The 14,782-nt window shown below is 39.1% G+C and overlaps 1 protein-coding gene across 1 annotated transcript in view; it reads right to left on the bottom strand.

The window, feature by feature from the left end:
- Positions 1–626: 626 nt before the first annotated feature.
- The window catches only part of MAN1A1 (mannosidase alpha class 1A member 1), a 171,288-nt gene continuing 157,132 nt past the window's right edge, over positions 627–14,782 (bottom strand). The window contains exons 9-12 of the mRNA XM_068984879.1: positions 10,496–10,715; positions 9,344–9,516; positions 4,052–4,167; positions 627–3,268 (exon numbers count right to left, since the gene is read on the bottom strand). Of these exons, the coding sequence (XP_068840980.1) occupies positions 3,142–3,268; positions 4,052–4,167; positions 9,344–9,516; positions 10,496–10,715 (636 nt within the window). The 3' untranslated portion in view covers positions 627–3,141. The remainder of the gene's footprint in view (positions 3,269–4,051; positions 4,168–9,343; positions 9,517–10,495; positions 10,716–14,782) is intronic.

Here is a 14,782-nt window from a genome sequence, read left to right as displayed (position 1 = left end):
CTGGTGGTCTGGTGGTTGACAGTCTGCCTGCTCAGGTGGGGGACACGGGTTTGACCCCTAGTTTGGGAACTGGGATCCTACATGTCTCGGGGCAGCTGAGTCCCCATGCAACAGCTCCTGATCCCGTCGGCCACAATTACTGAAACCTGTGCACCTAGCGCCCATGCTCTGCAGCGAGAGAGGCCATTGCAGAGAAAAGCCAGCGCACTGCAGCTAGTTCTTTTGCTTTTGCTCGCTGCAGCTAGAGAAAGCCCATGCGAGCAACGAACGCCTCATGCAGCCAAAAATACATACATAATAATTAAAAAAAAAGAAGAGAAACACACTTCATGTTATTTCTGATGCCAACTCCCTGTCTCTGCTCCATGTGCCCTGGTGTTCAACATATGTCAGATTCTGACCAAAAGTATCTGATTAACCAAAGGGGGTTAGGCAACATTATCTGCAATCTAAAGTTTTTAATGGGGAAACTGTCCTTGGCCCAGTTCTCTGGGTATGGTATGGAATCACTGTTAGGTTTAATACGTCCATTTGCCATGGTACACACTCATCCCCAAACACCCAAAAGCTTACTTAGATGGAGAAAAACATAACAAATGAGGAGATATATCAAAAGACTTTATTTACAATAGAGAAAATTTACAAATATAGTCTTTAAAAATTATGTGTCAATCTATTATGTTTCCCATTACATTAGAGATTTATATAAAGTTGAAAATGACACAGTGGATTTAAGCACAAACAAAAAGCAATGGGAAGAACTACTAGTACACATGAAGACGTCATGATGAACATCACTGAAGCTCTGTAAACTGCCATGTAACCTATATGTGTATCGCACAATGTCTACCAAACATGTGCAGAAACAAAATTAAGTGCTATTTTAATTATTCACCTTTTGGGATGTGAAAACATATGTAAACATAATTGCACACTTTTTGCTGAAAATGAAAGAAAGACAGCCTCTACCTAAGGACTTCAGTTGTTTAAAATAATTAACACAAAATATAACTTTAATTAAATTACATCACCATAATAGTAATCTCTTATTTTGCTTACGTGATTGGTATTTTGGGTCCTAGGTTAAAAATATCCAAGTTCTAGAATTGAAATAACTTTGTTCTTGCTATTGGCTGGGCAACATGTAGTACAATCTTCTTGCCTATTTATATCAGAAAGCAAAAAGTTCATCATGGTACAGTTCTACGTGTTCATACAACCTGACTTTAATATCCTATCTGCTGCAGAAATACCTATCAGCTTGTGCTTTTTCAAATCAGATTGAAAAGCAAAGAAAATAAATTATTTTAAATTGCTAGTTCAAAGACATTCATATGAAAGTTATAATCTAAATACATATGGCCCAATTTTGATGAGAATCTTCTATACTTTGCCTTTAAGTTTTGGAAATAGCAATCATGATGTCCTAAAGGATCTTTTCCACTTACTAACTTTACTGATTTATTTTTTGACATATACCAATGAATAATATTGAAAAAAGGGGCAGGTCATATACCTTTCAGACAGTGGAAATCTTTTGAAAAGCTTTCAAAAGCTGAAATAGCTAAAACAACTAAGTCTATTGAGATCTAAGAAAATAACTGTCTTAAAAACTATTAGGCTGAAGCATATGAAATTGCTGATATTGAGCAATTTTTAAACTACAAATGCTTTAATTTCATACGCTTCAACCTAATCTATGGGGTTGCACTGATCTATGTGACCGCTGTAGTTGAAAAGTACAGATGGTCAAAATCTCTGTACCTCAGTACATGCATCATATTAGCCCTTTCATAGGAATATATATAAAATATGAACCAATATGATAACCTAATCTATTTCTGGGAGAACAATTCAAATCTCAAAAAATGTTTTGAAGAATCATTTAATTATAATTATTTTGATCCGCTACAGGACTGAGGAGGATTGGGAGTGTCCATTCCTATGCATTACTTCTAAGTGGAGATTGCTACATTGAACTTAACCAGACAAAGTATACTATAACGTAATTTGGCCTAAACGTTTATTAGATTTTTCCTCAATTGACCATGAATAGACACATTGCCAAAGATTCTTTGAGTTAAATTCTGCTTTCATAAACTGAAATGAATGATTTACTGTTTGAGAAAAGACCCTTTTCAAACCTGAAAAACCTAAACAAATGTAATAGTTTCTTTTTTTTCAAGAAAAATTAAAGATGAAATGTAAACAAAAAACCATATGAAATACCCTCTCTCCAGAGAGTGAGCCCCGATTTCTTTACATATTCAGATAAAAGCAAATGCTAACACACTAAAAGTTATACAGTTTCCCTTTAAAAAATATAATTCGGTAATAGCAGAGCTCTGCAAAACCGAAAAGCTCACTTTGTTGTGTGGTGGAGAATGGAAGAAATTAACCAGTACATGATCCAGAGATGACACAGGGCGTTTAAAATAAAATCTGAAAACTATTTCCCAAATTAGGGAACACTAATAAAATTAACTGACAAAAATATACCGAGGATCTGATGAAATGAGGTCAACAGGAGATGATCCTTTGGGGATGATATTCTAATTTGAATTACAATGTGAGTAAAGTATTCTAGAAGATATTCTATCAAATAATGATAGACCCGCATAAGGACACTGTCACAGTTATAAGATCTGTCTCTGGTGGATAGACAAACCCGATTAACATGAAATTGGAAAGGAAAAAAGCTTTTTTATTATTTAATTCATTATTATGGCTTTTTGCAACATGGCAAAACATTACAGCTTAAAGCAGACATCATCTCCTCATAGAGGAGGAAAAAGTTTTGCAGTCAAATCAAAATTGTAATTAAGAGATCATAGGTATACCGTTCTATTCAGTTTACTAAAAATAATACCACATCTTCATAAACTCTAGAGATAACAGATTACTTAAAAACAACAACAAAAAAACCCTGTGATTCACTGGCTGAATAATAAAGGATACAGTAAGGAATTTAGGTCCATCTATATGTATGATAATAAACGTATAAGACTGCAAAACAATTTTAAAACTTAGAATAATCACAGATCTATTAATAAAAATTCATCATGTGCCTGGTCACCAGAAAAAGAACTATTAAGGTATGCAGTGAAAGGAGTGGAGGAGAGTAAAATATAAAATGTCTTTTTATTTCCCATCGTCTTCAACTTTCTTTAAATTCCTAGAGAGTACAGGGAGAAGATGTGCCTCGGTGTTGAAGATCCAATGTTCCAGAGGAAGTAGATTGTCATCAGAAAATATTAAGTACAAATATCTGGAGAGAGAAACATGGGTATGTGAGGCCTGAGGGACCTGGTTAGTCAGTGAAACCACAAAGACACAGAAAAAAACCACATCAGCGTCTCCATTCCCCTTATGGAGAAGTGTGGACATCAGTCAAGTATAGCAAAACCTTAAGAAGTGCACTCGTTAATGCTGAGGAAAAGCAGCTGCTGTGTGCTTTGATCCCCTGGACAAGAACCCTACACAGCAGTCCCAAGGGGCTTCCCTGGTGGCTCAGGAGGAAAGAATCCACCTGCCAGCACAGGAGACATGGTCCAAACCCTGATCCGGGAAGACCCCACACTTGGAACAGCTGAGCCTGTGCACCACAGCTATTGGGCCTGTGCTCTAGAGCCCTGAGCCCGTGTGCTGCAAGGACTGAAGCCCAGGTGTCTGAGAGCTCGTGCTCTGCAACAAGAGAGGCCACCGCGATGAGAAGCCTGCTCACTGCAACCGGAGTGCAGCCCCCCTTACCACAACTAGAGAAAAGCCTGGGCAGCAACGGAGACCCAGGAGAGCCAAAAATAAATAAATACAATTAAAAATTAAAGAGGTAGAACATGTAAAAATGTTAACTTAAAAAAAAGAAAAGGGCAGTCCCCAGCCGCCGAACTTACACAAGGATGGAAACACGCCCACAGCTACTGCCATGCGCGCAGAATGGATTTCGGCAGCAGTCATGCTCGATAGTATTTGAATGTGCTCATGATAAAGACAACTGGGAAGATGTGCTCAGGTATCTGGGGCACACACACTGAGAATGACTGTTACTCACTTTAGAGTCTCTGCCAGGAAGAAGCTCTGTTGCACGTCGTCGTAGCTCTCCTTGTTGAAGTAAACATCCCTGAGGCCGGAATAGCCCCCTTTCACTCTGCAGTGTTTCTCCAGGGCCTAAACCGCAAAGAGGAGGGGAAACATGGTCACATTTCAGGAAACTGGCTGTCACAGGGTTTTACTACTAGACTTTCATGTTTACAGAAAATAAGGACTTAAGCTGACCGACTGTGCCACCCCACGGACTGAGGCCCACCAGGCTCCTCTGCCCATGGGAGTCTCCAGGCAAGAATACTGGAGTGGGTTGCCATGGCCTCCTCCAGGGGATCTTCCCGACCCAGGGACAGAACCCAAGTAGGTCTCTTCTGTCTACCTGCATTGGCAGGAGGCTTTTTTTTTTTTTCTACCAGTGCCACCTGGGAAGCCCATGGACAGTATATCTCATGTAACTGGAAACACTTTTACATTGAATTTTGGAATAATTTTTCTGTTTTTTTTTTTTAAAACCATTTCGTCTTACGGTCTAGAGCAAGATTCGTCAAACTACAGACCACAAGGTACATCCAGCCTGCTTTTGGTTTTTGTAAATACAGTATTATGGAACCACAGACGCACTCATTTATATATTGTGTATGGCTATTTTTTCACTACAGTGGCAGAGCTGAGTAAATGCTTATGGCCCCCAAGCCTAATTCTCTTTGGCTCTTACAGAAAGTTTGTTGACAGCTGGTCTGGAAAGACTTGATGTCAACCGGGATTCTAAACCACTGGCTGAGAGAGTGTGCGGGACTGCTGCGGTCCTCAGAAGATCTTATCTTTAAAAAATTGATAGAGTACTAATGAGTGATATTGGTGACTGGCAGATATAAAAGGAGAAAATGAAAACCAGTGAAGAAAACATGGCTGGCATCTATTTCTGAAATATATTTTTCTTTTCTTTAGACTGAGATGGAAGAAGATGTGATTAAACCACTGGTTAACTACCCAGAGAGAGGATCCTACATTCTTACCACTGACTGACTACAAGTGGGTATTATAGTCAGAGATGGGAAAAGGCAAGGGATGGGCAGTGTGGGAGTGAAAATTTAGGTAACAAAATTTTAAAATGACTTGCTTTCCATGTGCCAGTTACTGCTAACCTGACTGCTCTTTGTAGTGGATATCTGGATATTACACTGGTTTGCCTTACTGGTTACCAGGCACAATCATCTCCAGAAAGTTATTTTCTACTCACTACATCCTATTGATTTTAATAACTATATGGTCAAATAAAGATTCCCACTGTATACAAACTCTTACTGGAAACCTGGTTCTAATTCATAGAATGTGGACAAAAACAATAAAGTGTAAGACTAAGTCCCTTACAATGTTTAATGAGATAAAGGAAACATGAATAAGATGAAGTTATTCTTCAGGTTATTTTTCAGTTTTCTTCTACAGATCACTACCATGTCCCTTTAAAAAAAAATTTGTATAATTATATTGCATTTTCCTCCTATTCAGCTCAACTACCAAGAGGATATGGCATAGCTCTTGCCATATTAATTGAGAAAAATCTTCATCAGCGAGAAAAGGGTTTAGGAGGAAAGTATGGCTCTAAGAATGTGGGGCCTGGAAAAGGTGAGGTGGAAGGCAAAGGCAGGGAGCAGGAATGTGGTGCTGAGTGATCCACTTCCATCTGCAGACACTGATAATGAGGATATTGATTCCACACCCTAGGGCTGGAGGGCAGAAGGGAGACAGCATTGGTTGGCAGAAAAAGCATTTAATTACCAGGTGAAAGAAAATCTAAGTGGCAGGCTACGTGAACATGTCTCCCAGTGTAGAACTTTTTAAAAGCCCTAGGGAACATACGAACAATCAACTTAAAAAAAAGCAGTTTCGATTATACTCTCAGTTTCAGACAAAGAACTAAATGGAAGGAAAGCCTGAAGAAAGGGACTTTCAGATTCTATTATATTTTTCCTTCCTTCCTTTTTTGATAACTGTTCTGTTTGATAAAAAGTCAAATGCCAGATACATGGAGTAGGCCAAAAATTATTTGTAAAAAAGGGTAAAAAAATAAAGATTCAGAAGAAGTGGGTAAATTTGTTGTCATTGAACGTAATGAAATCCTATTTCCAGACATTTCCTTAAAAGAAGAATTTATCCACAAAAATTTTTCTTGATTTTTTTCCCTTGAAGTTCTTTGGTACTGTGATAAACTAAAGAGAGGGCCAGGTATAATAAACAGCTAACCCGCCTTCCTATAGAAGTTTCTATGTGATAATGTATTGGTTGCTTAGTTGTGTCCAACTGTTTGTGACCCCATGGACTGTTCTGTCCATGGGATTTTCCAGGCAAGAATACTGGAGTGGGTTGCCATTTCCTTCTCCAGGGGATCTTCCCGACTCAGGGATCCAAAATTTCTATAAGCTCCTTCTTTTGTTGTAGAAAAAAAGAGTTGTTTTGGGACAGGTGCTGCCCAAACATTTTTCATCTTTTCAGTTCACTTCCACTCATTCTTTTTTCTCTCCCATGCCTAATGCGGTGAACCAGAGTGGTCAAAAACGCAATCTGACATTTTAGAGGTGGGGGCTAAGTCCCATCTCTAGACTTCCTCATTGTGGCCTCAGTTTTCTGGATCCAGGGAGCATCCTTTTTCTCAACGTGAGGCTGTCCTGAGAATAGAACAAGATGACACACTTACTATTATTAGCACAGCGCGGGCCTTTCAGAAGTTTAGAGAGGCCTGCCTGTGTGCTAGGTCACTTTAGCAGTGTCTGCCTCCTTGTGGCCCTATGGACTGTATCAGGCTCCTCTGTCCCTGGGGATTCTCCTGGCAAGAATACTGGAGTGGGTTGTCATGTCCTCCTCCAGGGATTTTTCCAACCCGGGGATCAAACCCACGCCTCTCATGTCTCAGGTATTGGCAGGTGGGCTCTTCACCGCTAGGGCCACCGGGGAAGCTTAGAGAGGCCTAGCTACTTTGATATTTTGAGGGTTTTGGTAAATTAAAAAGAAAAACAAGGCAGGGAGAAATGCCAAAGAGATATCTTTAACTTTCAAAAAATAAAAAAGCCTTCATGTCAAGTCTAAATTTTAAGACTTCAGAGATGTGAAGCTGGGGACAAGCAGCTCTCCTGGGTCCCCATGACAGTCCCTGGCTTTACTGTTTCTCGACAGTGGAAGAGGCCACGTACCCAGGACGCTTAGTCTGATCAGAACATCATTTCACTACCATCTTTGGGACTCAGCCTCTGGACATGGGTTCCTCCAAAAACAGAGCATGAGACATGGGCTGGATGCAGGGAGCTTTGCTTTTTACAGAGGTGACATCAGGAAGTGATCGAGCTGGTGGGAAAAGTGAAGGAAGGGAGGAGGGCCAGTGAAATACACACGGGGCAGGTCACAGCTGTGTGCATGGGGGCTCACTCCCGCCTGAAACCCTCTAAAGAGCCAAACAGAATGCCTCTCAGAGACTCTTCTGGGATAGTGATGTATCAACTCCAAAACCTCGGTGGCCGAGGGCGGCCCTTGGGGCTGCAGCCTCCCACATGTCCCAGACCTCCGCCAGCTGCCTCGGAAGAGCCTCTGAGTCAGAACAGCTGAGAAGCACTGGCACTGGACATGACAGGGCCAGCAGGCCAGGGTGTTATCCACTGGAGCTGAAGCCAGGACACAGGGAGGGCTGATGGGACGGGACACAGCAGAAGAGGAACAAAAGGTGCTGCCGTACCTTCTGAGTCTATGATTTTCGTGGTTTTTCACAGAAGGCAAGAGGCCCCAGCACTACCACCCTCCACTACATTTCAAGTTCTAACAGAAGTTACCACAGGCAAAAACAGGGGAATTCCTGTGTTGCGACACAGCAAACAATCTGACATCATATGCTACAGTAAAAGGAGTAAACAGATAAAAACCCCAACACATCAAACCAACCTTCATACCCTGCAGACAACCCCCTCCCCAAGAACCAAGCAAATCAAAGCTTTCTGCCCACGCGACAAACTACCGTCATACAATTTTTTTTTTCACTTTAACATCTCCAAAATTGGCATGTCATAATTTAATTGGTATTGTTGTATTTTCTTAACAGTATATAAAATAATGGTTTCTTATCAATTATGGTGTTTCATATTTGATGAAATGTTATTACTGAAATTTTTAATTTAAACTGATACTTGCAAGGGAGTGTTAACCTTAATTTCCTTGCTGGCCTATTGAAGACTAAAATAATTCCCAATTACCAAAGCTTAGCTGAATCTCAATTTTAATATACTTTTTATTCAGAGGAAAAAACATAAAGAAACTGGAATTACAACTGACTAACCATAATTAGAAAATTTTGCAAAAAAAAAAGGCATAAAGAATTGCTATTACTTAAAATAACTGACAACTGGTGATAAGATACATACCAAATGAAAAGAGTAATAAGCAAGATTCATCAACAGCGTCCTAAGATATTAGTCAAATTTTACACAAAGGCAATGCTCATTTTAGATTTCCTAAGAGAACTTATTCCTAATGGTTTTAAAAGACAGCTAACTTTCTAACAAAGAGTGCTACACAGTAAGAGAATGTATTGATAATTAAAGTGTTTGCCTGTTCTTATCCCCTGAATTTCCTCCCACTCCTTTTGAAATAATAGCTCTTAAAATTAGACATTGTTTGATGCATATCCTAAAGTGCACCTCCTCTGGCATTCAGCACACAAAGTGTTAACAGATTCGTTTAGGAAGATGATACATCATATGCAGCAGGAAGAGATCCATGAAATGCCAAGATAATCCAAATAACACACTGGACAGATAGAAAGCTTACAGCTTTCTGAGACCCGTGTTGGAATATTCGTGTACAAAGTAGTTCTTCTATAGGTACTGTCTAAAAGTTATATGTAAGTACCTCATTTGCTCTAATTAAAAGCATATATTACCATTATGATGCTCAAAGACTAAAAGAAACATCACACAGTGGTCTCTTGAAACACACAACAGGTAAGGGTGACTATTCCCAAGTTGCCAGATGCCCTTCGTGGGATTAACTGGTCAATGTTTTTATAAACGTGAGAACTTAATTTTATAATAGGTCTTTCTAGATTCTTCAATACCAGAGGAGGTATATTTATATACAAAAAACAGAGCTGAAGGCAGGGATGGGGGATGACTTAACTGAAAACAGTCTTGAATGGAAAGATGGCTGGTCAAAGCTTTAAGCATCATAGGAGAGTTAATAGACTAGATTGACAGGGATCACTGAGTATTTTTTCCACACATGTATTCCCACAAGAAACATAAGCAAACTAAAACGTCACCTCCACAGCTTCCCAGGCCCATTTCCTGTACTTTGGATCATGAGTCAGTCGCCACATGTACATGTAAGTCTCAACAACTTCTGGCCGTAAGATGTAGTATTTCTCATTTTGCCTCGTAGCAATGGCTTCAACACCACCATCGAATCTGAAAGCTTCTGGTCCCAGTTTCACAACTGAAAGACATGCAGTGGGGGACAAGGGTTATTGTCTCTGACAATGCTTAGTGTCTATAACTTAAATGAAATTAAAAGATACTTTAAAACATTCAAGAGGGGTGCCAAAATGCCCTTTTAAGGAATAGCTATACACATTGTATAATAAGCAATAGTCAATATACATTTTAAATTTATCTACTGAAAAGAGTACATTTAAGAAAGTGGTAATAATCCTTTATTTTCTTTCATTTTACCACCATTTACTGAGTACTCACTGGGTCAGTGCAAATCATCACCTTATTAGTGAGCTAAAAAATTAGTGTTTGAGAATTCTAAGTCATTATGGCATGAAGGTTACATAGTATTTGTGCATCAAACTTTCATAAGAAGGCAGCTAGACTCATCACATGGGGCTTCCCAGGTGGTGCTAGTGGTAAAGAAGCTGCCTGCCAATGTGGGAGACCGAAGAGACGTGGGTTTGATCCCTGAGTCTGAAAGGTTCCCTGGAGGAGAAAATGGCAACCCCCTCCAGTATTCTTGCCTGGAGAATCTCACGGACAGGGGAGCCTGGTGGGTTACAGCCCATAGGGTTGCAGAGTCAGATACAAATGAAGGAACTTAGCACACATGTAGATTCATTGTATATTTCATGGAGATTCTGGGAAGATTAATAATGGTTTATAACATACCAAATTTCTTCTGTATTAGGACAGGGACTCTCGCCCAATGTTATTTACGTAAAGCAGGGTCAATAAGTTACACTTGACCTTTTATGGCCTGGATTTTTGTTTATTGGTAAACTAAAGGTAAATATCTTTATGTAGAAAAGCAATGCCTCTTAAATTAAAAATGTAAATTCCTTTAAGATATTAATCATAATCATCAAATATTCATCAGGCACAGTAGATGTTCTTTTGATGGCAACAAATGGACAAAGCTACTTACTGAATGAAATAAAAAGCACAAAGATTATATATGAAGAGTAACAGGGACTCACAGGTGCGATTGTAAGATTCGTGACAGGTCCGGGCAATTTCAGCCCCAAGTTGAAGGTAGTGTTGGGTCATTCCTTCAGGAGCGTCGTCGGCCCCGAGTGCAAACATGCCTCCAGCAAAGCAGGTCAGGTGGCCCATCTTGTGTTCCAGGAGGCCCCCTTTCCACTCTGCGATGTAAGTCAGTCCATTACGGGACTTCCGGATCAAGTGAGTCTCAATAGCCTGAAAATAATACTTATTTTCAACATTTTGTAATCTTTTCTCAGATTTATACTTAAAACACATTGTGGCTCAGATGGTACAGAGTCTGCAAAGCAGGAGACCAGGGATCGAGCCCTGGGTCGGGAATGTCCCCTGGAGAAGGGAATGGCAACCTACTCCAGTATTCTTGCCTGGAAAATCCCATGGACACTGGAGCCTGGTGGGTTACCGTCCATGGGGTCACAAACAGTTGGACACGACTGAGCAACTAACACATTCACTCTCACCACAACAGTATATATATATAAAAGAATAAAACATCACTCACAATTTGAATTTTGTTCCATAAATACAATTCAACTTGAGATTTCATTTATTGCTCTTGTATATCTCCTCTAATCTACGCTTTGTTAGTTTGGTTCGTTGGAATTAATGCTGTTGGGCCAGCCCCATAGGTTTTTCTTGGTTCCATGATCAAACACTTGTAGTCCTCAGACCAGAAAAGCTGTCTCTTTTTCAAAGACAGGCCACTGGTATAGTGTTGAGAGCTGCTTTAATGCATTTCCATTTTCAAAAATAACACAAAGCACAGGCTCAGCTCTGAATAATGAACAGAGCATATTTGTGTATAAACCCCAGGCCAGTGCTGTTACTCTTCCTTTCCCTCCCTTAGGCTTGAAAGGGTGGCAAAACAGAGTGGAGAAAAAGGAGCTGTTCTTCAGGCAGTCAGATCTTGGGTATGTATGCGCTTCGTTGCTCAGTCGTGTCTGACTCTTTGCAACGCCATGGACTGTAGCACGCCAGGCTCTTCTATTCATGGAATTTTCCAGGCAAGAATACTATAGTGGGTTGTCATTTCCTACTCCACGGGATCTTCCTGACCCAGGTATCAAACCAGTGTCTCTTGCATCTCCTGCACTGGCAGGTAGATCTTTACCACGGCTTGGTCTGGGAAGCCCCAATTGCTTGGCTTCAAATTCCAACACTGACATTTACTATCTGTAAACTTTGTGGGTAATTTGCTTACTGCATCTTTAAATCTCAGTATCCTTATCCATGAAATAGGAATAGTAGTATCCATTGAGAAAATAGCAACATTTTGTTTATGAAGCAGTCAGTACAGTGATTAGCAGTTGATAAAAACCATTTATTATCATCACATCACCACTGTGGTAACACATGAATTAAATTCCTCCTTAATAATTCTATTAAAAAGGATATTAATATATGATGAATAAGTTTTTTTTTTTTTTTAAAGAAAAGAGGTCTTTAAATTTGGGAGAAATGATTTTACAAAAATGACTAAACATCTTTGGTTATTTCTGCCCCAGAACTGTTGATATTCTTCTGAGTATATAAACAAAATAAGCCTTATTAGAAAAACCCAAAGTTGTGGTATAAGGGCTTGGCACGACTATTTTTATTACTTAAATAGGAAATACCCCCCACACCCTCAATTATTAATACTTCTTGGAAGAAGAAGGGCTATGACTGTGTCTGTAACTGTTATAGTATCATCAAAATAGAGATTTTAGGAAGCACAGAATACAAGCATACCTTTTTTTATTGTGCTTTGCTTTATTACACTTTGCAGATACTGTATTTTCCACAAACTGAAATTTTGCTGTGACCCTGTGTTAAGAAAGTCTATCTGCACTGTTTTTCCAACAGCATTTGCTCTTTTCATGTCTCTGGGTCACATTTTGATAATCTGCAACACTTCAAACTTCTTCAATATTATTATATTCATTATGGTGATTTGTATCCGTGATCTTTAATGTTACTATTATGACTCACTGAAGACTCAGATGATGGTTAATATTTTTAACCAGAGTATATACATTGTTTGCTTTATACATACTGTTATTGTACACTTAATAGCCTAGAGTGTAGTGTAAATATAACTTTATATGCATGGGACAACCAAAAATTTCATGTGAGTTGCTTTACTATGTTACTTGCTTTATTGCAGTGGTCTGGAACTGAACCCACAATATCTCTGAGGTATGCCTGTAGTAGATACAGACAAAATTGTGATAGAGAAGAATGAATGAAAATGAATGCATAGGTAGGTAAAACCTCTTTTACCTTTATTGGAAATAAACAAATGAAACCAAGATGGCAGGAAATAAATGAACACGCTACTGTGCTCATTAACTGTGGCTAAGCTAATTTTATTGATGGTCTAGTTATTACATTAATATTTCATTCTTATTTAATGCAACTGAACATCTTAGTTATTTACACTTCTCATAGCACAAATTGCAATAAAGTCCTTCAAGCAGATACTTGTTCATCACCCAAGAAATTATTCTTTCTACATGGCAAGAGTAATAGCTTTGAGCATGCATTAGAGAAACATTATTACCCTGTTATGGATCCTGAATAAAGTACTGTATTATTTTTGGCATGATTCTGACCAAGTCACTATCTCTCAAAACAAACTACAGTGAAGTTCTAAGACTTTTGAAACAATGTTTGTGTGGCAATGGGAAAATGTAAATAAATATAAAGGAGGAAAAATTAGTCTTCAGTGGTTTTAAGATATGTTGTGTCAAGCCTATAGAGAATTGATTAGGGGAAAAAAAGTGTATATTTTGTGATTTCATCCTATATTTGAAAAAAATTAGCTGGATGTGCCTCTAGAATCCTAAATGCCTAATCCATCACCTGTCCAGATCACTCCAAAGGACTTTCTGGCTGCATGAGAACCTACCACCATGGATTCTTAGTATGACTTCCAGACGAGGCCACATAACAGCCAGGTAAAAACTCAAAAGTATCTGTTATTAACACAATCAAAAAAAAAAAAAAAAAAACAAACCACGCCACTCTGGGATTAAATGATTTTCAAAAGGCACTAGAAGCTAAAGCTGATGGACTACACGTCCAGTAAATTAACTCTCCAGAACAACATTGCAAGGGATTCTCTACTTCACCACAAAGATCTTTTGCAGTATAACCAGGTGGTGACAGTGCTAAAGAACTCGCTTGCCAATGCAGGAGGTGTGAGACACGGGTTCGATCCCTGGATCGGGAAGATCCCCTGGAGGAGGGCATGGCAAGCCACTCCAGCATTCTTGCCTGGAGAATCCCATGGCCAGAGGAGCCTGGCGGGCTACAGTCCATAGTGGCAAAGAGTCAGACACGACTGAAGCCACTTAGCATGCATGCAAGCAGCCGGATATAACCAGCACAAGGAAACTTTAATATGTAAGACACGACTACTTCTTCAAATCAAAAGTGCAATTGTTCTAACTTTGCTTTCTAAGTTGAAAAACACAATATGGATTGAAAGTGTTTTTACTATTAAGAGAAAGAGGAAACACTTTGACTTCATTTGTTCTTAATGGATTTTCCTGTCAATGGTTTGTCTAAATACAATATGTTAAAAGCTGGGTGGGTATAGTTCTAGAAACCAAGGGAAAAGTATTTGAAAGTTGTCTTTCCTGGAACATCAAGATCTAAGGGGGCAATTTTAAGATTAGAATAATTAAAATGTCTGCCAAGACAGTAATTAAAAATGATATAATGGAGACCATACTGTATGGAGAACTCCCTGAGTTAAAACCTGAAACCTCACAGGAATGAAGAAAAAATAAATCTGGAAGAGGGCATATGGACCATATCCTAGTCTGCTTTTAATGTTTACCATGTGTCTTAAAGGCTGTGCGAAATGAAGGCCACGGTTCTAACTAAGGTGTCTGGTTCCAACATCTGATATATTAAAGAGCTGTATCTGCTCTGTGTAGTAAAGCTCACTATTGACCTTGGAGGGAACCAACGTAATATTAAATCTAGAGAGGGGATATATGTACGCATATGGCTCATTCACTTCATTGTACAGCAGAAACTGACACAACACAGTAAAACAATTATATTCCAATTAAAAAGTGGTGATGGGAAGACTGGAAAGCTACATGCAAGAGACTCAAACTGGACCACTTTTTCACACCATATATAGACATAAATTCAAGTGGATTAAAGACTTCAGAGTACAATCTGAAACTATAGAGCTCCTAGAAGAAAATATTGGCAGTGCATTCTTTGACACTGGTCCTAGAACCATATATATATTTATATGACTT

This window comes from Capricornis sumatraensis, chromosome 13 (assembly GCF_032405125.1).
Source record: "Capricornis sumatraensis isolate serow.1 chromosome 13, serow.2, whole genome shotgun sequence".
In the NCBI taxonomy this organism is placed as follows: domain Eukaryota; kingdom Metazoa; phylum Chordata; class Mammalia; order Artiodactyla; family Bovidae; genus Capricornis; species Capricornis sumatraensis.
Note: the sequence above shows the minus strand (reverse complement) of the source record. Positions and strands in the feature narration are given on the sequence as shown.